Source organism: Doryrhamphus excisus, linkage group LG21 (genome assembly GCF_037039965.1).
Source record: "Doryrhamphus excisus strain RoL-2023G ecotype Guam linkage group LG21, RoL_Dexc_Guam_v1.1, whole genome shotgun sequence".
NCBI lineage: Eukaryota > Metazoa > Chordata > Actinopteri > Syngnathiformes > Syngnathidae > Doryrhamphus > Doryrhamphus excisus.
In genome coordinates this window covers 8,315,310-8,337,784 of record NC_136377.1, presented here as the reverse complement: position 1 = coordinate 8,337,784, position 22,475 = coordinate 8,315,310, and the positions used below count along the sequence as shown (strand labels likewise).

Genomic DNA, 22,475 nt, shown 5'->3' with positions numbered 1-22,475 from the left:
TATCGGTATTGTATCTGGAGTGAAAAATCAAAGCACACCTATACAAAAGTAAGATTTCATAAATTCTTGGGAGAACATCCCCCAACGTATGGACAAACAATGGTTAAACTTCCTGTTCATAGAACAATTATACTTAAATTGCTCTACTTAACCCATTTAATCCCAGATAGTTTTCTGACTTAATGGGCTGCCATAGAAATCAAAACCAAGTTAAAAGTTTTCATCAGTGACAGTTTGTTGTTAATTATTGAAATATTGTGTTCCTTCTGTATACAGTATACCTCCAAAAATACAGTATTTGCTCAGCTTTCCTGTTCTCTATGACTACACGTACTCAGCGTCCTGTGGGATTCAATCTCAAAGAAAAAACAAACTCCAGCACACTCTGAGGTTGAGCAAGCGCTCGTCTGCTCTCCGTGACATTACAAACTTTGCAGACAAGACTGAGAACAATCCTATAGTTAGAATGGCACTCGGGATGACTCTTCCTGTCTCACGTCTTCTGTTGGGTGTCACATTAGACCTGCTGCACACAGAGTGGGTGGGATTTGTACAAAAGATGGATTTGGAACAGTCTCTGAACGGTTCTACATAGGAGCTTTAAAATGGAGAATAGTGGAAGGGGGCGGAGGGATGATGCGGAGTTCAGTGTGGAATCTTCTGCTGATGTCTAGATGGACAGGGGCTTTGAAAAGAAACTAATTGGACCTCTAAAGTGAGAGAAGCCTCTGATCTCTATTTAAAGCATCGTTTGAGTAATGCTTAAAAATGACCAAAATTCTATAAGTATTACATTTTATAATGTACTACATGGTCACCTAAAACAATGGAGGGTTTGGAGGTGGAACAGTAACTAGTATGTTTTACAGATAGACGCCCACTGATTGGTCTACAGGGTTATCACGGACGGAGGTGGTTCTACTGACCTCCAGGCGAGCTTCTTGGCTGGGCAGGCAGGTATCGGCGGGGCAGCGCCGGGGTGGATGGCGGCTGAAGGCTGCTGCTGCGACACGGCACGCTTCTCTGGTGATCCGAAGATGAAGGCCCACCCGTCACTCTGTGAGGAGGGGGCTCCTCGCTCACACTCAGACCTAGGAAACACATCACCGCTGTTGCCAAATTTCTCCGAATGAAAAGTAGCTATTTGCTTTCGCATTGGATGATTTGCATATTATTTGCATATGATGTAAGAGATGCTGTAGGAAAAACACATACCCTTGTAGAAGAGACAAAAAAGTGAGTAAAACACCTTAATTACCTTTTAGAACTACAAATAAACTTGAGTTGTGGTTTAATTTAAAATTGGCCATCACTTCCTTAAAGTCAATCATTGTAATCATTTCACATGCTTTCACTGTTACATCCCCAAATGCCTAGATTTGAAGCTAGTTGCTTCTGCGATGTCGCCAAGAGGGTTTGAAATTGGATTTAGTGAAATTGCTGCCAAGTTGCCAACACCGCAGTTGACCTTGCATCATATACTTAATTTTATTTACTCCCAGGAAGATGTTTTTATTTTCTAAATGCAGACACGCATGACATTCCCTGGCCTGTGCAATCTATTACATAGATAAACATTCTCCAACACTACGTATATCCTCTTTATCTCACCGTACTCGATCGATACTGACACCTGTACTTCTACTCTGTCCTTGTGCTTGACAATGTCGAAGTAAACAAGCAGCAGTGAGTTGATGATTAAGCCACAACCCTTACTGTTTCATTTTAGTGCCAAGTAGCAGACACTCAGCATATAATGATCATGAAATGATGATACAGGAAGTGACTGTTTATATTTTACATTTATTGTTTATATGTACATTCAAATTGTAATTCAATACACCAAACCAGCCTGCTAGCTTGGCTTGTGAGGTGAATCTGAAATCTGATTGGAAACAGCCCCATTGCTAACAGTGCATAAGTGACATGGGCCAGCGATCTTGATTCTGAAGGCCCTGGGAAATTTACATTGACATGGCAACATGAAAAGCTGATTGGACATACATGTACTTGTACTTGAAGCCGTGCAGCTTAGAGACATACTACAAAATGAAGAAAATATACTGTTGGAGGTAAATTCATAGAGTTTTAATAATAGAGAATTTATTTGTAAACTGACATAGGTCAGTGCTTCTGATAATGTTTAGGCCAGCAGAGAAGGCCTAAAGGTTTGGTCTATTTTGAACATGCATATAAATAGACTTCCTTAATTGTCATTGCACAATAACACAGCAGTGAAATTGCCAATGAAATGTCGTTGCCTGGCTCCCGTATAATAATAATAATAAATAATAATAATAATATTACTGTATATGCAATGATTGAAATTTCAAATAGGTTTTAGTGCAGAAAAGTATCAAATATATGCAATGAAAACTAAACGAGGGGTTATATAAACAAATGGATTCGATGAACAATAAAGGCAAGTTGATCGAGTACATCGCCACTTGGAAAAATGGCAGCCGATGATGGATAAAAGTGCACGAGGAGGATAATAAGTCAGAAGGAAGATACCAGCTGGCATCAGGGGGAAGCAAACAAAGCGATGTAAAAAAAAAAAAAAAAAGAGAGATATGAAGATGAATCGGATGCTGATCTAGTGGCGTTATGAAGACAAATGAAAAATACCAAAGATCACTTGATATCACAACACTAAAGGTTTAAAGTGAGACTTTCTAAACTCCACGCTTTATGTGAGACACAGCAGGATTTTTCAGACAGACGTCAGCTGCACTCTGTCATGTTCGCCACACAAGACAGTTTGTGTAATTAAGCCAGGAGATTGAATTCATCAGAGCCTGTAATTCGTTCTGCCTGTTAGTCAGCGCTTCCTGTCATTTCTTGGACGTTTTAAATCATCTGTCAGTCTTCATGTGTTGCATATGTTGACTTTAGTATCAAGTTACGATGTGACTGATGCAGCAATCATATGCAAAATGTTACTGTTCTGATGTAATGCATTTTATAAAGGGACACATGCCACTTATCTGCAGCAGAAAGACTGAAAACTTCATGAGCATATCGCCACCAAGCAACATAAAAAGAGCTGTATCACAGCAGTCGTGTGAGGGGATGTGTGTGTTGGGGGCGGTCAAGGTTAAAGCTGCATACATAAAGCACAAAGTAATAGCCCTGCAGACCTGAGTGGAAGTATGAGCCAAAGATTAGATGATGAGACGAAGAGCTCCAATCCATGGCCACATGACAGGAGATTCAGTCCACTCAGAAAGAAACATAAAGTCATAAAGCATGATGCAACTCTGTGCCGCAAAGATCAGTGATTCACAACTGGTGGGTCGTGTCCCAAAAGTGGTCACTTTTGGATTTGCGGTGCATCCTTTATGAGAGGTTTGTGCTGAGATGTGTAAATATGATATAAAATGTGCATACAAATTTACAAATTCCACAGTTGAATCACTTTGAATCAATTAATTTGGTAATTTTGCAATTTGGTAGACTGGACTGCACCGAGATGGGCGTGGCAGCGCATACAAAGGGGGTATCCACATTTTCAGCTTGACGCAGTGACAATTCGGTGCGCCAAAGGTGCGCTAAAAGCTCGCCAGCTTCCCACCTGGTCTATTCTTGGCGCAGGCGAAGCGCAGCCTGGGCAGTGTTAAATTGACAGGCACACAGTGCGCACACTCCCTACTCCCCTTTTAGTAACCATCCAATCACAAATTGGATTAGCCTGCTGCTGTGTTTAATGTAACTGTCAGGAACAGGTGACATGTCCCACAAGGTGGCGTACGGAGCATGACTCGCATTGTGGCCTCTGATGTGCATTCAAAGGCAATGAGAGGTGTTCATTTCATTGGTTAAGATTACACTCGGCTGTGTTAAACACTGTCACACCTTCTCTGCGCACTCTTTGCCAGTGGGAGGAATGGAGGCAGACTGCGCCGCGCGAGACTGCGCCGCGCACAAAATTTGCAAAGTGCCACACCCCTTTGCCGCAGGTGTGCCGCGCCTCTACGAAATTAGAGCCCATTAAGTTTACTATTTAAATATTAACCGTCCGCTATTTATTTTTATTGCTGGATTACATGTCAATGAAATGGAAACTGTTGTGTATGGACATTCCAATGCTACTACTTATTACTAAATATAAAGTAATATTAATAGTAATATAAAAAGTAATATAAAGTATAACTAAAGATGTTGGATGTGAATGTGAATGTTCCTTCTCACATACTTATACATATCTACCAACCTGTTCTATGCTTTCCACACATGTCGGTGTGGTCCGACGTTTTGTGAGATACAGTTTTGTGATGCAAATTTATTACTCTCTTGAACGCACATTGGTTTGAGACACTGAAAACCGACCAGCTTAGTTACTGCAGTCACTTTCATAGGAATAGATCCATTAAAATGCTCAAGGATACAAAAGTGCTGCCAATATTGGTGGGTGTTTCTCCTCTCTTGGGAGCTTTTTATGATTTTCACCTCCACAGTAATGGCTTTTCTTTTCCTTGGCACATTTCCGCCAGGAAAGCCTGCTTTACACTTGGGAGGATGAATGAAGTTCAAAAAGTTAATTAATAAGCAATGTTATCCACTCGTGAATGAGGTAAACGCTGTTTTCATCAGCTGTGCACAAGGTGAGATATACTATACAGGATCCTTGGAGCGTTACACCGTGTATTCATCCACTGTGCTGAAAGTTGCTTTTGGGCGAGTCGAGTGTTCATCGATCAAAATTAGGTTTTTAATTAATTTATGGGAGTGTGTTCATAACCACGGAAAGGACCATGTTTAGTTTGTACTGGAACACATTAGTCAGTGTAGGCATACCTATTATTTTGGATGATGTGAACGAAAACAAGAACGATATGAAAAGTGATGAACATGAAGATGGATGAAATAGTGTGAGTATATGCGTCAACGTTGTCACGGCTGCCATGATAGTTTTCCTCCCTTTCCGTTGCCAAGTGGCATCCATATCTAATTGGCCCATCTGATTTGCTTTCTCCACTAGTGTGTGTGTGTGTGTGTGTGTGTATCTACGATACTGTATGCGCACATAGAAACCATCTGTTCACGGCGAGCTAAGCGTGAGTCACACACCAAATCTGAAAGCCGAGCCGTGGCGTCTGGGGTGCAGCATCCACTCCCACTCTCTTTTTTCTCCTCTCACACACTTCCTGCCTACTCTACAGTATATCTACTTCCCTTATACAATACTATCATCAAATAAGACCAATTTGCTGTGATAATGCTGAGTTTGTTTTGGCTATTGAGTTTCCATCATGCAAATAGGCTTCCCTCGGCAGGGTTCACACCCCCCTTAGCTATGTAATGGAACCTGTCAGTCACAGCGGAATACGTATTCCCGATGTACTTGACATGCATGGATGCTATCACTCTCAGATACACATTGAAACACCGTCAGCCAGAGGATGATGTTAATGGCTAATCAATAGTTTATATGGTAATCTATACACACCCAGATACTAGAAGTTAATACTTACATACAGCTTTATAGGTAAACACGTACTTTATCACCTGTATCTGATTGCTTTCCCTGCCAGTGATTTATAATATATGCTACAAATTTTGGCGCCTGAGGGTTGCCTATGGCTGAGCGTTCAGCCCACATACGACAAAATGACAACAAAACGATTTTGCGACAACACCAATAAAGCGTAGCATTGTGATGAAAGTTCAAATGTAAACACAGAGTGTATTTTGCATTATGGATGGCCTATTTTTCCACCAGTAACCTTTACGTCGCCTTTCCTTCACAGAATGGCTGCTCATTGATCACAGCAGGTTGATGTGCTATGACAGTGGGGGGGTTTAACCTCAAGGGATCTCCCACTAACCTCCCCCTAATTTATACAGCAACTTGGCATCCCTTGTTTCTCTATCGCTCTGTTCCTTAATGATCTTTATATGTATCATCTGCAGTCGAAAGAGTGCCTTTTCCCCAGCTGGTTTCCTCTTTTTTTATTTCAGAGGCTAGAAGGATGTGCAAGAACTCATCTGTCAATCTGACTGCTCTTTGATCGGATGTTGAAGTATGCCAAGAGGGGAAACATCCCTGCGGTGATGCAGTCAGAGAAAAAAAAAAAAAAAGCACCACAAACACTCATCCTCTCATGCACACACAAATAAATCCAGTGTCAAGAGACCTACAACTCTTGTTAGTTAGAAACTGGGCTGTTTTGCCTGATTACAAGCGCGGTGTTCTCGCAGTAATCGTCAAGTTACCATCTTGCTGTGAAGCAAACTTGTGTTTTCACCCAGAAGGATCTCATTATTTCCAGTAACACCTTGGGCTACATGCAGACAATGCAATTATTTATAGGCTGAAGTGGCAGTATCTAAAATTCAAATCAGTACCAGGCTTGAATTTCGGGATGTTTATCGTATGTCTCCTAATTGCTTCTTGTAGTAAAAAAAAAAAAAAAAGCTGCGCTTGGCTTATAATGTGTTTTCCAACAAATACAAAAAACATGCAGTATCTCATAATAGTGAGTACAGACATACTATTCAGTGATAAATAAACACACGGCCATTATTGTTTAAATAGCTGGCAACACCGGTGATTGTTGCCTACAGTCAAGCATGCAGGCTGCATGAGTGCTCCCAATATTGAGGAACTGTGGTTTACTGAGTGAAGCATGAATTCTAACATGTACTGTAAATGTACTATACTGCTTTCCAAGTTGTACACTAACTCCTCTTAAGTAGTGAATAGCCAAGTTTAATGTATATAGTATTGTTCCCTAAGAAGATGGTAAAATACTCTACTTAATTTGGTAATTTCGTAATTTGGTAGACTGGACTGCACCGAGATGGGCGTGGCAGCGCATACAAAGGAGGGGTATCCACAGCTTGTGACAATTCGGTGTGGCAAAGGTGCGCTGAAAGCTCGCCAGCTTCCGACCTGGTCTATTCTTGGCGCAGGCGAAGCGCAGCTTGCGCAGTGTTAAATTGGCTGACAGGCACACCTTTAGTAACCATCCAATCATAAATTGGATTAGCCTGCTGCTGTGTTTAATGTAACTGTCAAGAACAGATGACATGTCTGATGTGCAATGAGAGGCATTCATTTCATTGGTTAAAATTACACTCGGCTGTGTTAAACACTGCCACATCTTCTCTCCGCGCTCTTTGCCAGTTGTGGCGGTGGCAGGGATGGAAGCGTGGGTGCGCTAGACTGCGCTGCGCTAGACTGGAAATGTTTATCAAAACAAACCTATCTGTAACTGCAACACAACGATTGTTCCGTTTGCACTTCAAACTTGATCCAGGTCCAAACACCATCTTGTTATGGATTACCAACTTCGGAGCTACTGGATCTGCATTGAAACAAAAATCAACCACCCGACCTCTTACCACCAAAACTCATTTAATATTTAAAACATAATGAAACAGAATGGCATTATATGTACTTATATGTAACGTTTGGAAACTAAAAACACTTTTTTGTTTCTTTACTTTATTCGCCCTTTATTTAACCTACAAACATGTCAGATCATTTTGCCTGACCCTGTACATACAATAAAACTGTAGTTTACTTTTGATCATTATCGGACCATTATTTTAAATATGTATGATTAAGAAGCCATCTTCTGGTATGGAGATGCATGCAGACTTCCTCCCCAGTTCCACGGTTGCTAAGACGTGTTACCTCCCCCACGGTGCCACACAGCTCGTACTCAAGGATCAACCAATGGGAGGCCGAAAGGGGGAGATGAAAGAAGTACACAGGGGAAAAAGAGGGATGACATAACAGGGAACGTGACATACACCAAAGCTGAGAAGCTTACGTCAGCTGTAACTGGGAGAGAAACAGCAAGCTATGTAGGTCACATTAAAAACGCATGCGGTCCCCCCCCCCCCCCCCAAATACAGCCAACTAACCCGGCAGTGTTATTACAACTGTGTGTACACTTTTCAAGGCTGTGTACAGTTATTCGCATTTCTGACTAGGCGGTTATCTCATATGAATTACTGGTGTATACAGAAGACAAAAAGTTGTGCATCATAATGAACGTGGGTGGGGAGTGTTTATGTAAATGATATGAGGGCGGTGGATAAAACAAGGTAATAAAAAAGAATGGTGATGATAATGATGCTCTCATCATACAGCACAACTGCAATTGAAATCGGTTTGTCATCAAGCAGTTTTCGGGATATTAAGACTTACGGTGAGCCGTTCTGCTTGGGTCCCTTTGCGCGCTGTCTGCAGGGACGGAGGACACGCTAGAACTTCTGACGAAGCCAAACGCTGCCAAGCGGCCCACGGGGAGACGGGTGGAGCTGAAGCCAGGTGGACGTAGGCCTGACTGGTTTGCTGCTTTGGGAAGCAGAGACCTGCTGGAAGTCTGTTCTAATACCGTAGCTTCAGGGAGTGGATGGTTGAAAACCTCATCGTCAGCTAGAATAACAACAAAACAACATTTCTTTCAAATCGTAGGAAAGAGAAGATAATGCCAACAAATACACAACATCTCACATCATCACATATGTTATGTGTTAAAAAATACTTGGGACACTTCTACTGAAATGGACATTACTTGGTGCTTATTTGGGAGCATGACTTTCAACAATTCTGCATAGCTACAATGTTTGTTTCCCAGGGAATCGTTCATCATCCGGTGCTGACTGTGCTGACTGTGCTTTCTGACTCCCAACTGCTTCGGTACTCAGATTTAAGAACTATCAGCACAACAGTCTGCTAATAACTGCTTTTGGCTCCCTGTGTGACCTAATGTCCGGGTCTTTATGTAATACTAACACTGTCACAGGGTTTAAAATGCATAGACCAAATTGAGCTGAGCTTTTTTCTCTAATAAATCACATAGACAGTCAATCAATCAGGATGAGTGGGCAGAAAGTCTTTTTTTCCCCTGAAGCAAAACAGTGAAATAAACATCACATTGCAAGGTGTGTATCTGGGGTAAAAAACATTATCCCCTGCTGGCTGGAGAGATAAGGTTGGAAGCCCCCGTTTCCTCTCCAGTTGGCACAAATGTGTTCTCAACTGGGAACTACAGAGCCCCTGTCACATCAATCCAAGAATAAAAGCATTTTATGTGGGGAAAATAGGAGCTGCGTTTGGTAGGTAGGAGGGGGAAAAAAAAAGTGTGGAACCGAAAGTGCTATCATTGCTCCTGCTTCCATCTTTACTAGTGTGAGCCTGTGAGCCATTTTGTCTGAGTATTAGATTGGAACTCGGTATTCTCGAGTTCGAAGCTTGAGATTATTAAAGATAAATGGCCCAATTTCCTTCCTCTTCCCTGTTCGGTTTCTCCCCTTTGAGGGTGGAACCAGAGGGAAGATTCAGACAAATATCCCGTTAAACCTCAACATCACAGGCTTCTCTTCCTTCGGAATGAAAACACACATTATTCAACTGAATCTAAAGGGGACACGAGCGCTAGCCTATAAACCAGGGGGTTTCAAACGGTGGCACAGTGAGCCTCAATATGGTCCTCCAAAAACTGAGACTATTTACTCTGTCACGATCAAAAATTTATTTTGCTTTTGACATAACTGAAGGTAGGGTGGCAGGTTTTTTCTATTTATCTCAAGCTGTGATGAGTGGTTAGCACGCAAGCCAACACAGTTAGGAGACCCAAGTTCGATTCTACCCTGATGTTCTCCCCGTGCATGCATGGGTTTTCTCCGGGTACTCCGGTTTCTTCCCACATTCTAAAAACATGCTAGGTTAATTGGCGACTCCCTGCGACCCTCGTGAGGATAAATGGTAGAAAATGAATGAATAAATTAATCTCAAGCTGGTATTTCCCAGAGTAGGCCCTTGCTAGATTTATAAACTCTTGGTACTTCATACCAAATTTGCTGATCTCACTGATTACTATTGCAATGCAATATTTTCGTTTGTAAAACTGGCAGCGACAGTGTGGAGATGGAAGGTTTCAGTAGGAAGAACGTGACATTAATTAAGAGTTAATTGGAGTTTACTTCAAAATCTGCAGGTCCCAGAAGGACATTGAGCAATAATATGTATCAGAGATTATAATAAGGAAGCTGGGGGGACGCTCTGGGCTGATTAAATCGGTATGTATAAACATGATACATAGAGCATATGGCAAATGCACTACATGCATATGTTTATCAGATCCAGGGAGATTAAGATTAAGTATTCAGATTAAGTATGTATAGGGCTGATAAATCAAATTTGTGGTAGGATGATGAGCATATTCCTAGCTTGGTAGCCCCCCCTTTGTAGCAGAAATGGAAATCTGAGGTGGTAATTGAATTGTGCCACTTGAAACTTTGACTCAGGCAGAAGCGAAGGGAAATGGAGAGGTTATATATTAATTTATGTTTCATAGATACTGCCTTCTGGAGCAGGAAAATGTAACCTAAGAGCAGAGTGCATTTTAAAATCCTCGCTTCGGATCATCCAGAATTTGAGCGAATGCATTTTAATGAGCTACTTTCATGTCGGGCCAAATTGTCAGAGCAGTCCCACAGCCAGCAGAGAGATAACATAGCACATCGGTGTGTAAAATGTCTGGTAAATCAAATGAAATTGGATTTTTTTTTTTTTTTACCTGTAGTATCTTGGCTTTTCTGGCTCGCTGCTGAGATGACAGGTTGAATTGCTTGGCTTATTGCTGACCTCTGACTTTGACTCGGTCCTTTGCCCTTGACTGAGCCTGAAGCCGTCCTGGTGACAGCGCCCAGACCTAATCGCAGACCTCGGCCGGAACGCAGAAGACTGCCGCTGCCTCCAGCTTGAGCAGCTGTCCGAAGCGGCAGTGGGTCTTCTTCAGAGGTTTCTTTAAAACTGGCAGCTCTCCCGTCCTAACAATGGATGCATGTACGTTAATGAATACGAAATGACCTAAATGAACAGAACGCTTACCTCAGGCTGAGCTCCATAAGAGTCCCCTGCTTTGCCGGCCAGCTTTGAGGGTGCTGTATAACTGTGGGTGTGTGTAGGAGGGACAGTGTTTGTATGACCCGGGGCGTGGATACTCCTGCTCATTAATCCTGATGGGAAGATGCTGGTTTGAATCTCCTTACGGTACTTGTCATAAAGCAAATTGGAGGCACTGAGCACTGGTAGTCCTCTGCTTTCTTTGTCAAGCTTGGAAGGGTATTTAGATGTGTCTTTGAAGGTACCGGGTGTTGCACCATGCGGGTATGCTGATAACCTTGCTGGTAGTGAAGATACCTGATAAGGTCCGTCAGCAGCCTGAGGCTTGAAGTGAGGATTTTTTCGAACGTAGGTGATGATTTTAGGGCGAACTCCTTTAGGTTTAAGTGAAGGAGAGCTCTCTTTGGGGTTTGAGTTATGGCTTGAGTTGGGGTTGCTTTGCTGGTTGTTAAGATTCGCTTTTGGGATTCCAGTCAGGGTTATATTGGTTTTTACTGGTACTCTCACGCCTTCATTGCCCTGAGCTGGTGTCTTTACAGCAGGGCTGCTTTGAACTCCTCTACGTGTATCCTTAGAGATGAGGTACATGGAGGCTTGCCGATGTGGTGAGCCCTGGGGTGTCCTGAGAGGGGAGTGAGGAGGTGTGAACGTCCTTTTGGGACTAGAGCAGTTACGTCTGTAGGTGAACTGAGTCTGGGGTCGCTTGTCTATGTTGGATGGCTTGGAGGGATTTGAAGTAGACGGCGCAGCTGGGCTTGGCTGCCTCTCCAGCAGTGAAACCTGGTTCTGCACTGCCTGGTTGGGCTGTCTGGATTGGAGGACTCCGCATGTATTGTACAGATGTGAGAAATCTGATGGTTCACGTAAAGATGATCTTGCAAGCTTTCTGTTTGACCCATTGTGGCTGTGACTGGGTGAGACCGTGGTGGTATTGTTGGAGGGCGATCGTCCGATTTCAGCACCCTGAGCACTGGACTCTAAGCTTTGGGCTCTTACCATCTCTGTCTGACAGAGAGGTCTGACAAGCTGTTGCCGTCTCGGTGGTAGCACCCTTTCCTCAAAGCCAGTCCTCCTCCTTTGGCCTAGACCTCCTTCAGAAGTTGATCCGTTTCTGAACTGGATCCTCTCTTCCTCATGTCTTTCCTGATGACGCAACAGCGGAGTATTGTGGTCTGGAGGACCTGTCCTTCTCAAACTCTGGGCTGAGGTAGTGTTGTTGGCATTTAAATACGGGTTGGTCTTGGAGTTGGGCAGGCAAATGAAAGTGTCTGCACTACAGTCCAGCGCACTGGATAGACTTCCACTGAGGTTAATGGTGGACAGATTCGACACAAACACATTTGTCTCAGACTTGGACTGCTTGAGTCCTCCTTTGCCTGTCTTGGTGTTTCTTTCCTTGGATAAACCTGTCACACAAGTGTCCAGCTCTTCGGTACTATGACTGGTAATGTTTCCCCTCATCGCTGTGTCCTTCTGTACTCTGCTGTCCACCTTGTTGCTGTCGTTGTCGTTCCTCTTTACCCCAGTAGAAGCAGAGCTGGCAGTTGAACTGGATGATATCGACATAGGACCCTCGTCTTTTCCGTCTCTCATGCTCCCTCCATCGTCCTCATCATCGTACTCCTCACCTGGGCTTCTCAAGAACGTACGTATGTCTTGACACTCCACAAGCTCTATCTCTCTGAGCCCAGGCTCTGAGCATTGCTGCTCAGAACCCCAGATCATCATCTTGTCATGGGACTCACTTTGAGATACCAAAGGTGGGAGCGAGGTTATGTAACAGTCCTGTAACAGTCCTCCTTCATCACTTAAAGAAGACAGTTGATTGGCGTTGTCATCTCCAGTGTGTGTGAACTGGATCTGAACTTTGTTTGTGATTTTGTCCGCCGCTCTGTCAACATTAACTTCAAGTCCTGTTAAACTTTTTGGAATGCTCATTTTGGACCGCTTCTCTTTTGGCGTTCTCAAAGACACAAGCCCGAGGCCATTGATTAGAAACCTTTCTTTCTTCTCTGTTTATTTTCTTCAAAGTCTTTGTAGTAATGGTGCTTCATGAATATCATTTCAATGAATTTCACCTCAGCTCACCACTCGACTTGCGTTTTCTGCGAACAAAGCCGTTTGTAAAGACTCTTCATTGAGATTCTTGCAATCTGAAATGACAAAAGAAACAGTAAAAGACCGCTGTAATACACCATAATGACCTGAATATAGGAAAGTACAGAATGTGGATTTCCTTTCCGATCCAATACTGAGTAAAATTCAGGCTATCCAATACCGATACTTTGTCAACAGCCAGGGTTCTGTGCTTTGTTCAGAATCATCGCCTGTTTAATGTGTTCACAGTGGTAAGACAAGAGTGCTACATGTAACAGGTTCAGCAATTACAACGGGAGGTAATTATGTGATGATGGATGTCCACGAAGCAGCATATAAAATAAGGAAATGAGCAAGGAGGACAGGAGAGGAGTAAGGAGGTGATAGCACACTGCTTGTTAGATGAAAATCGCTCCAGGGCTGACTCAGAGAGGTGCAGAGAAATAAAGGGAAGGGTGTGAACTGTTTTGTAATATGCTTTTCCCCTCAAGAGATCCCCCAAAATAGAAGCCAGTGTGTTTGTGTACACTCGTACGCTGCATGTCAGTGGCTAGTGAGTGTTTGCATGCTTCTAGCAGGGAGAAAACATCCTGGTGTTGAGGAACAGAAGTAGCAGCTCTGTGAGGATCAATCCATACTGTGGGCCTGATCTCTACAGGAGGTTTAACACTCTCCTCAAGTGCACCATATGGCTGATTCTAGCACAAGGCGCTCGTGTACAACAACAGCAAACCCTGCTACTCACAAGATCTGCTACAGTTGGATCTGAGGTTATGCTCAAAGTAACAGTATTTACACTAATATTTAAAACAAATGCATAAGCAGGAGGGCACAGGAAAGTTGAAGTCATTATGTGTGACCCACACAGTGTGTAATTATGCTTGAGCTTCAGCGGGCTGCAATATTAGTCTGTCATTATTAACTGCATTCAGCCACCTGTCTGTGCAATACATCACAGATGTTAGCAGCTGTGACTGAAGTTCAAACTAATGAATATTACAGTAGAATCCAAGTTTGCAAACAGAAATCCTACCCTATAATTACACATGCAGCAGGGATACTCAGGTGGTTTTGCACTGTGTGTTGCTGATAGAGCCGCAAAGACAGGAGCACCTGCTGCCTTGTGGCAAGAGCAAAATGCGTATAGTTTGTTTTGCAGAAGGTCATGTTAGAAGCCTTTTCCTTAGAGTAAAAATGAAATTTGAAGTGTGGTAATTGACATTTACCTAGACTTAGGACTGAGTTTATTTTTCTGTGATGTCGGTGCTATTATTTTTTGACAACACCAAATTATGGCACTGTTAAATTATTACATTAATTACAACCCATCATATGTGCCACACAGTCAGGAGATTGGGAAGACCTGGGTTCAAGTCTCCGGGTACTCCAGTTCTCTCCCTCATTCCAAAAACATGCTAGGTTAACTGGCGACTCCAAATTGTCCATAGGTATGAATGTGAGTGTGAATGGTTGTTTGTCTATATGTGCCCTGTGATTGGCTGGCGACCAGTCCAGGGTGTACCCCGCCTTTCGCCCAAAGACAACTGGGATAGGCTCCAGCATGCCTGTGACACTCGTGAGGATAAGCGGCATAAAATAGATGGATGGATAGATAACCCAAAAGTTTAACCCCATTAGTTATATTCACTTTGGACAAACACTACAAAACCCCCTCTGTAACTTCAGAGCGTTTTGCCAAATTTCCATGAAATTTTGTACACACCTTAAGGGGTCTGACAAGTAGGTGTTTCTAAAATCTGAGAAAGATTGGTTAGAAACATGGCTTCCATTAAGCAAAACATTTTTGCAGGGACACAGGCTGACGTTAACAACTAATGGCCTATAAATCATTGGCCATTTTTTCGATATCTGTCTTACATACAAAGCATTTAAGTTCCAGCCTAATTACAGCCACTAATTCTTCCATATGACTTTAGGACCCTTCTGTTGAGGTACAGTGGTAAAGTGTATACTTGTCACTAAAGAACTGTCCCCTCCAGTCAATGTAATGTAAAAAAAAAAGTGTAAGTCTCGTATTTGTTTAAGCCATTTCAGTCATGACAGTTGTGGGTTGCGTTTGGAATAAATTATGCCAGGAGACAAACAAATTGTAGCGCTTATCAGCACACTATCTGCTCCCACTCTGCCCTAAATTGGCGCTCACCAACAAATGATTAACTAATTACGAGAGCAGAAATAAGATAGGGCAGGGTGAGGGTGTGCAAGCAAATGAGTTAGAATTTCCTGAGATGGCATTGTGGCTGATCAATTGGAGCATTGATGCAACGCTGGCGGCAGTGCTGATGACAGCAGTCACTGGGACGGTTGCAGCTGAAGGAGAACAAGGAAAGAGCAGGCTGCATCAATCTGGCAAAAACCACGAATGGACAGACAGCAAGAATAAGTCTCTTTGAATAAATTATATTGTTGCCAAATTACAGGAGCTGAAAATGAAATTAATGCTGGACCTGCTATCTCTGTTGTAGGTTCTTGGGAGGGTTGAGGTCAGGGCTCATAGGTTTTTCCCCAGCAAGACATGGAAGCATGCCTTTATGGATTTTGCTTTGTGTACTATCATGTTGGAAGAGAAAGTGGTCTTCCTCAAATTCATTCATTCATTCATTTCCTACCGCGGGGGGTCGTGGAGCCTATCCCAACCACTCGACAGCCGTGCCACCTTTACATTATCATAACATGTAAAAATAATGATAGCATACATGTTTCACAACGCCCACCATTCTTACATGCTTATGTTTTGATGAGAATATTTTTCCCTGCAGCACTGAGAGATTTTGCATTTTTTCAACAGTCCTTGAATGCACCATAATTCTTAAGTCCTTGATTGACAAAATGATCTTGGTAAAGTGAAGAACAGGTTTGTCTTGACTTTTGTCTGTACTGTTAAATAACACCGAATATATTATTTTTTCGAGTTAAAAGTCTGAAAAAGATGGGTCATTATATTCGTAGTGTAGAGATTCATACATGCAAACTAGCAGCACCCAGACGTCACCCCAAAGTGAGTCAGAGCTTTTCTTCCTGTCACTCACACACTCCCGTGACAGAGAGAAAATGCAGCTGTGACTAACCCGCTCAAAAAAATGTCTCAAAAGTACAGTATATTACTCTTCTGGGTTGAAGAAACACGTTGTTGACTAGTTTGCGCACTCGTTCCACCTAGCTGGGTGCTTGTGTATCATTCAATTATGCAGTCTATGCACGAAGACACCGATACTGAATCCCCCTCCTGCCTCTGCCTCTAGATACATACACTGGCTATAAAGAACATCTTCTGACTCTGAATTATTCCTGGTATGAGAATGTGTAGTTGAACTAGACTAGGGATACGTAAGAAAGGCTTTCTTTGCTTTACGTGACATCTGATCTTCCCTGGGAGAAATATGGCATGCAAACACCAAGGCAAAAAAAAAGAGCAGTCCTACTTCTGTTGTCATGGCAATGCCATTCCTGAATGACAGAATCCACGTTTGAATCTATTGGTCTTCCCTGAGCATAAAAAAGGTCAGCATCAGAATGAAACTGTGAAACAGGTAACTAATCCATTCTGTGCAGTCTGTTGTGCGTATTAACACATCTCACCGTTGCACAAATCGACAGGATCGTTTAGCAGCGGGTCCACTCAGTCTGTGTAGGATTCATGATGAAAACCAGAAGTGAGAAAATAAAAAGTCCCATTTTAGCCTTTCAATGTTTGTTTTTAAATCAAAGCAGAAATGGTTTTGCGGGAATGATGATGCACAGTATGTACACATACGTATATAATTGCAGTCGAGTGTTACCACAGGATCACTCCAGCTACTAATGGATAACGTTAATAGAGGAACTATAGGAAGAGCTATATAGGCCTTTTTGAAGTGGCATATTGGAAAGCTCACAAGAGTTGAGTGAGAGAATTACTGAAAGCCCTTTCTCGTATATACTGCTAATGAGCACATAATCACTTTCATTGACTGAACAACACAAAGCCGTATTATATTGTGCAATAGGAGCTTAGTTGTTTTTTTTAATAGCCATGACTCACAGATAAGCAAATTAGAGAGACGGTATCATGTTTTGACAAACTGAAAAAATAGCGGTATCGAGCAACATGTATGTAAGTATGTTTACGACCTACTACAAATGGGAAACAATTACACACACAGATGACAATGTCGGACCAGCAAAAATCGTCCGAAGAAGCTATGCCCGTCATGTATTTAGCACCATAAACACTCTAATTACATCCAGGCAAGTCATTGAAAAGAATCAGGCAATACTTTTACTATACTATTATAAAAACAAAAAAGTCAATACAGTCCAGACCTGACTGCAAGAAATAAATTTCCGTGATACAGGATGTTAACGAATGGAATATATTCATAGTTATAACATAAAAAATATGTTTATGACTTTCTGAATACAATTGCACACATTAATAGAGCCTTTCAACATAAAATAACACCCCTATAGTCACCATTCCACACAGATTACACAACTATTATGCTGCAGGAACTCCCAACTGTCGCTCGCTGGTAAGCTTGTGAGCTAACTAGTTAGCCTCAAATGTATTTCTTCTAAACTTAAGAAAGATCTTCAAATGGAATGGGGAAGACCACTTCCACACAGAATGAGAGGACTAAAATAAGGATGGATATCTCATCCATGTAACATTACTGCTGCATAGTGGCCGAAATACTACATGAAACAGCCACCATTAATTAATTGATATTACAAGGAATAACTGTAAATCATAACCCATGCCAAGCTAAAACTCAACTCTGAAGCCCCAACGTCACTTCCTGTCGCCCTGCCACTCAGTTCCCCGAGGATCCCTACATTTATAGCAACATACACATGTCTTATTTATGTCTTAATGGCTTATTTATTCTTATTATGTCTACTATAGTGGGTAATACAAATGTAAATGATGTCCTTTTAATGTGTAGAGGGCTGCATTTATAAAGTTGTAAACGGGTTTATTCAATAAGGAATCCTACATTGCAAAGATATACTTATTGCAATTTTACAAGCGTACACTTCAAGACTCGTCGCAACATTCTCTTGTCAAGTGAACATGATTACGACACATTCCTTAAATTATGACTTGATGAGGATGGATGCAGTGTGTACACGGAGTCCCATTGCTCCACACAAAGCCAAGACAGCCACCTGCATGCATTGTCACATGCCTGCTCTCAGCGCCTTTGTTGTCGGTCCAGTAGCACATGTGGGTATTACAGAAGCCATTTGTCTTTGGCACTTTGCTTTATTGCTATCCCCCCACCCCCGGAGTGAAGACATGTTCTATAGACCGTGGTCCCAAGAGGGAAAACCCCCTCCACACTCTTGTCGCATCTTCTCTTTCTTCCACACTCTGCATGTGTGAATTCCAGTGGAGGAAGCAAAAGAGAGGACACAAATGGACATGGAGTGACAACATGAGCGTAACTGTAATCTATGGCTGCGGAGTGACATAATTCGATTTAGTGCTGCGCTCACATAAAAATGCAGTGTAGCACTTATGCTTCGACTTGAACGTCCTCTCCTTTGCTTCAGCACATACACTACAGTGTTGTAATTAATCTCTCATGGCACCGTTTTCATCCATGCATATTTTTAGACTGCTCCCAAAGGCTTGATGGTGTTTGAAATGTGTGTTTCTGTGACAGCAATTCAACTCTAATAGACTGTAATGGAATCCTACACAATAAAACATGCTTGTCTTGTCATCAATTCCAAGGTTGACAACTTGGAAAATGACCAAAACATATCAGAAAATATGCAACCTGTATCATTCATCTCAAAATGCAAAATGAGAACCAAGGGCGCTAGCCATCGAGCTAAAAGCCGGACAAGGAATGTTATTAAAACATTGCCTGTACAGTTATTGCCCAACATCTTGACCTTAAAATGTAAGGTAAAGGTAAAGGTAAAATGTTGCTACTTATATGCTATATATATGGTGTAATAATGCAGAGTTAATGTAGAGTTAATAAGGCAGGCTGACATAATCAATCCAATTTCACCCATAAAGGCGCCCCAATAATCCACCATATCCTTCCCCTCTTTGTCATCGTCCCCACTTCCCTCACACACACACACACACACATTCTGATGCCTCGTTTTTGTACCCCTGGAGAATTCATTCTTCATAACTAGGCGGGCTCTAACCGGATTTCAGGTCGGAGTGGGTGTTCATACCTTCATGAATAAAGAGAAAGTGGAAATCGGATCACCTTCAATAAAAGCTGATTTATTTCCACCGTCGTCGAATGTAGGCTATCCGCTAAGAATCCATCAGAAAGCAATATAATAGGATTTATTTGCCAAGTGAGATGAAGCGCGGATCTTGCTTGTTAACAAAGAGGACTAGGACTGCCTCATGCACAAGGTTTGACTCTTTGCTAGTCACACGTCTATTAAAAATGGGATCCTCAATAACACAACTAACACCTCCGAACACCTATATATGTATGTCGAGACAGGGCTACAACAAGGGTTTGGATATCGCTTACATATCTGATACTGGTGCTGAATCGGTACGAATCTGAGTTCAGGTTGGATTTTAATTTTGTTGAGCTGCAAGGATTTGCTATGTGCTGAGAACACAAGATCAGTGCACCATTTCGTAAGCACGCAAGTTAAGGGGAAGGCTGGACGGGAGTAACTATAACTTATCCTTGTCTCATTTCAGTGCCACTGGTAGCAGCGAAATGAGACACCAATATCAACTTTGCTATTTGGTTTTTAGTTTCAGTTTGCATCCATAGATGCCACCTATGAACACAGTTGTTGACCAGCAGGAACAGAAACAAACAGACTGTTTTTTAGAAAACTGCACAAATGTTTCTCTGATGAAAAGGTCCTTGATTGGTTTTGTTAAGTGTTGTTTTTGATGACTGCTGGCAATTATTCCACTGTGCACCTTGTGAGAATGGACTGGTTAGATTGAATAAACGGAAAAAACAAAGCAAACAAAAAAGAACAACACATGCATGCAAATAAAAGTATGTGGTTTAGTGATTTATTCAAGCCTGCAGACATATTAAAGCCCGACAGGGGTGCTACGGACGGTTATTAGCAAAGCCCCTCGGCCTCCCTCTCTCTCTCTCTCTCTCTTGTGTCGCCAGTCAAGCCATTAACTCTCACAACGTGGCTGTGAGCGGAGACAAAGAGAAGAGGGTTAAACATGCAAAGCTGATTCAGACAAAGAATCCATAAAATGTGCAACATTCGCTTTGGGACTGCAAGGAAGCTGGCCTTTGCCCACACACAACAGAAAGTCAAGTAACATGCAGACAACCTACAGAACTGAGTCACGTCTGTTTTATTATTATATTTTGTTTGAACAAGTGTAAATGAATGATGCTGCAGACAGAAACTGAGGTGAAAGATTTCCTTTTTTAGCCTTGAAATGCGGAAGTGGGTGTGTATATATACAGTATATATATAAGCATATATATATATATGCAATGAGCAAGTGGCAATAAAGCACCATGGGCTGTGGAGGGGGGGAGGGAGATCTGGCAAAGGATCAGTGAGAGGTGAAGGAAAGCCGAGTGAGTTTTTCTTTTGTGGTACGGTGGAGGAAAAAATATGGTAATGGTTGGAGAATAGATTGTTTGCATTCACTGAAAGGTGGAGGAGCTGCTGGTACACAGAATTGGGCAGCAACAGCCTCCACTAGGTACAAGCAACCCTAATTTGTCTTCATAAGGTATACACTTATTGCATATGCATGAATTGTAGCTTACATGGAGGTCCTGCAAAGTAGCTGCATCCGAGCAGCTGCAACAGTAGATGTGGCCCATTTAAAGACTGATTTTTTGTGCACTTTCAGAAAAACACACAGCATCCGGCAATCAGCAACAATTGCTTTGTATACAACAGAGCGGGAGAAGTCTGTGTCGGGTGTTAAATACCACAACCCTGTCCTGATATTGCTGAATACCCTTACACGCTGGTACCATTCCACCTCTTTTTTTTGCTTTCAGATGCAATGTCATGTGTGATGTACAATACATGGTTCTCATTCATGCATTATTTACTGCAGAAATATCAGCGGTTGCACCTTTATCGGGATCTGCACCTATATTTCTTGAACCATATGCTCCCCTGCCCATAAACTATAGCGGTTACGTAATCCTACAAACACACTAAAAGCTTCCTGCTCTAGGTTGTGATTGACATGAGATAGGCACTGCTGTAACGGACATGCTGTTCACACTTGTGAGTTGGTGCTAAAAGCATTCATTGGCATGGGTGTAAATAGCGTTCACGTGCATGTGTGTACTGTATATGTATGTGTGAGGCATGGCTCTGTGTTCAACCTCAGCATCCAATGTGCTGCCTGGAAATGTGGGGAGGAGCCAACAAGCCACCTTGCAGACAAAGGCACTTTTTGGACTGTGTGCCATGTGTCTTTCTTTGTACCTTTTTTCCACACTCAAATGTCATGTGGCTGTCATTCTTATACTTTGCTAAACTCACATAGTATTAATGCTGACCTATGCATTTGAATATGTATCAACAAAGATTTACAGTATTTCATATTTTGTTTAAATCTGTCCAGCCTTCCATTTTCAGCAGCCTAAGCAGTGAAGCCCAGACTTGCCTCTCTCCCCTTTTACTTAGCCCAGTTCCTCCACTGGCCTGGGTCTTCCTTGAGGCCTCCTACCGGTCGGATGTACCCTGAACACCTCCCCTGGGAAGTCAGAATTTTTAAAAAGAATTATTTTCCCCTATGAATCGCTAATACTCTCTGCCCTTCACTAAGTGGAAAGCCTCTAGTTTTTGTTCTATACCCATCTCCTCCTCCCCTCTTCTTGTCCTATAAATTGACCTTGAAGGTCTCACCACCTGACATGTCCTACCTGCACACACACACACACGGTGTACACTGTAAGACAGTCTCAGCTATACAGCATTGAAACACATTCCCTAGCCCTGGGGGTGATTTTACTGGCAGAGATCTGCTGAATTGATCGCTGTTCAGACATTGCAGAGGTCAGATGTAATGAATCAATCACGCATGCATCAGCACCCTAGCAGCACACACACCAAGGCCACAGGCGACCATGCTTTGATGGCGTGTCAAATCACACATCAACGTCCTATGGAGGACTGAGAGATACATGTAAACGTCTCTGAGATAGAGTATCATAGCACAGAGTTCCAACAACACACAAAAAACACACTTTAGGAGCTACATATTACTGTAAAGTTCATTGTGAAGACACACTATATAATAGACTAACTTTGTATGAGAATATACCGAAATAAAAGTGTGAATATTTTCATTTGTGTGTGCATGAGTGCAGCTCAAGGACAAGCTGACGATCAGACAGCACTCAATCAACATATAGGAGACAGCTGGCGTGTCCTCTATGCTCACCTAAAGTTGACCCAATCGCTTCCCTCTCTCTCTTCACGGACCAGTATTGTAGCGTAACAAATGCAAATGACTTAAAGAAGTTGCACTGGCAAGCTTTTTATCTTGCAAGAGCAGTGA

The 22,475-nt window shown here is 42.3% G+C and overlaps 1 protein-coding gene across 2 annotated transcripts in view; it reads right to left on the bottom strand.

Annotated features, from left to right (window-relative positions):
• The window catches only part of mtus2a (microtubule associated tumor suppressor candidate 2a), a 30,341-nt gene that overhangs the window by 7,313 nt on the left and 553 nt on the right, over positions 1-22,475 (bottom strand). For both annotated transcript variants that reach the window (XM_058086760.2, XM_058086761.2), the window contains exons 2-5: positions 10,853-13,020; positions 10,539-10,791; positions 8,162-8,392; positions 927-1,091 (exon numbers count right to left, since the gene is read on the bottom strand). In XM_058086760.2, coding sequence (XP_057942743.2) covers positions 927-1,091; positions 8,162-8,392; positions 10,539-10,791; positions 10,853-12,805 — 2,602 coding nt within the window. In that variant the 5' untranslated portion in view covers positions 12,806-13,020. The remainder of the gene's footprint in view (positions 1-926; positions 1,092-8,161; positions 8,393-10,538; positions 10,792-10,852; positions 13,021-22,475) is intronic.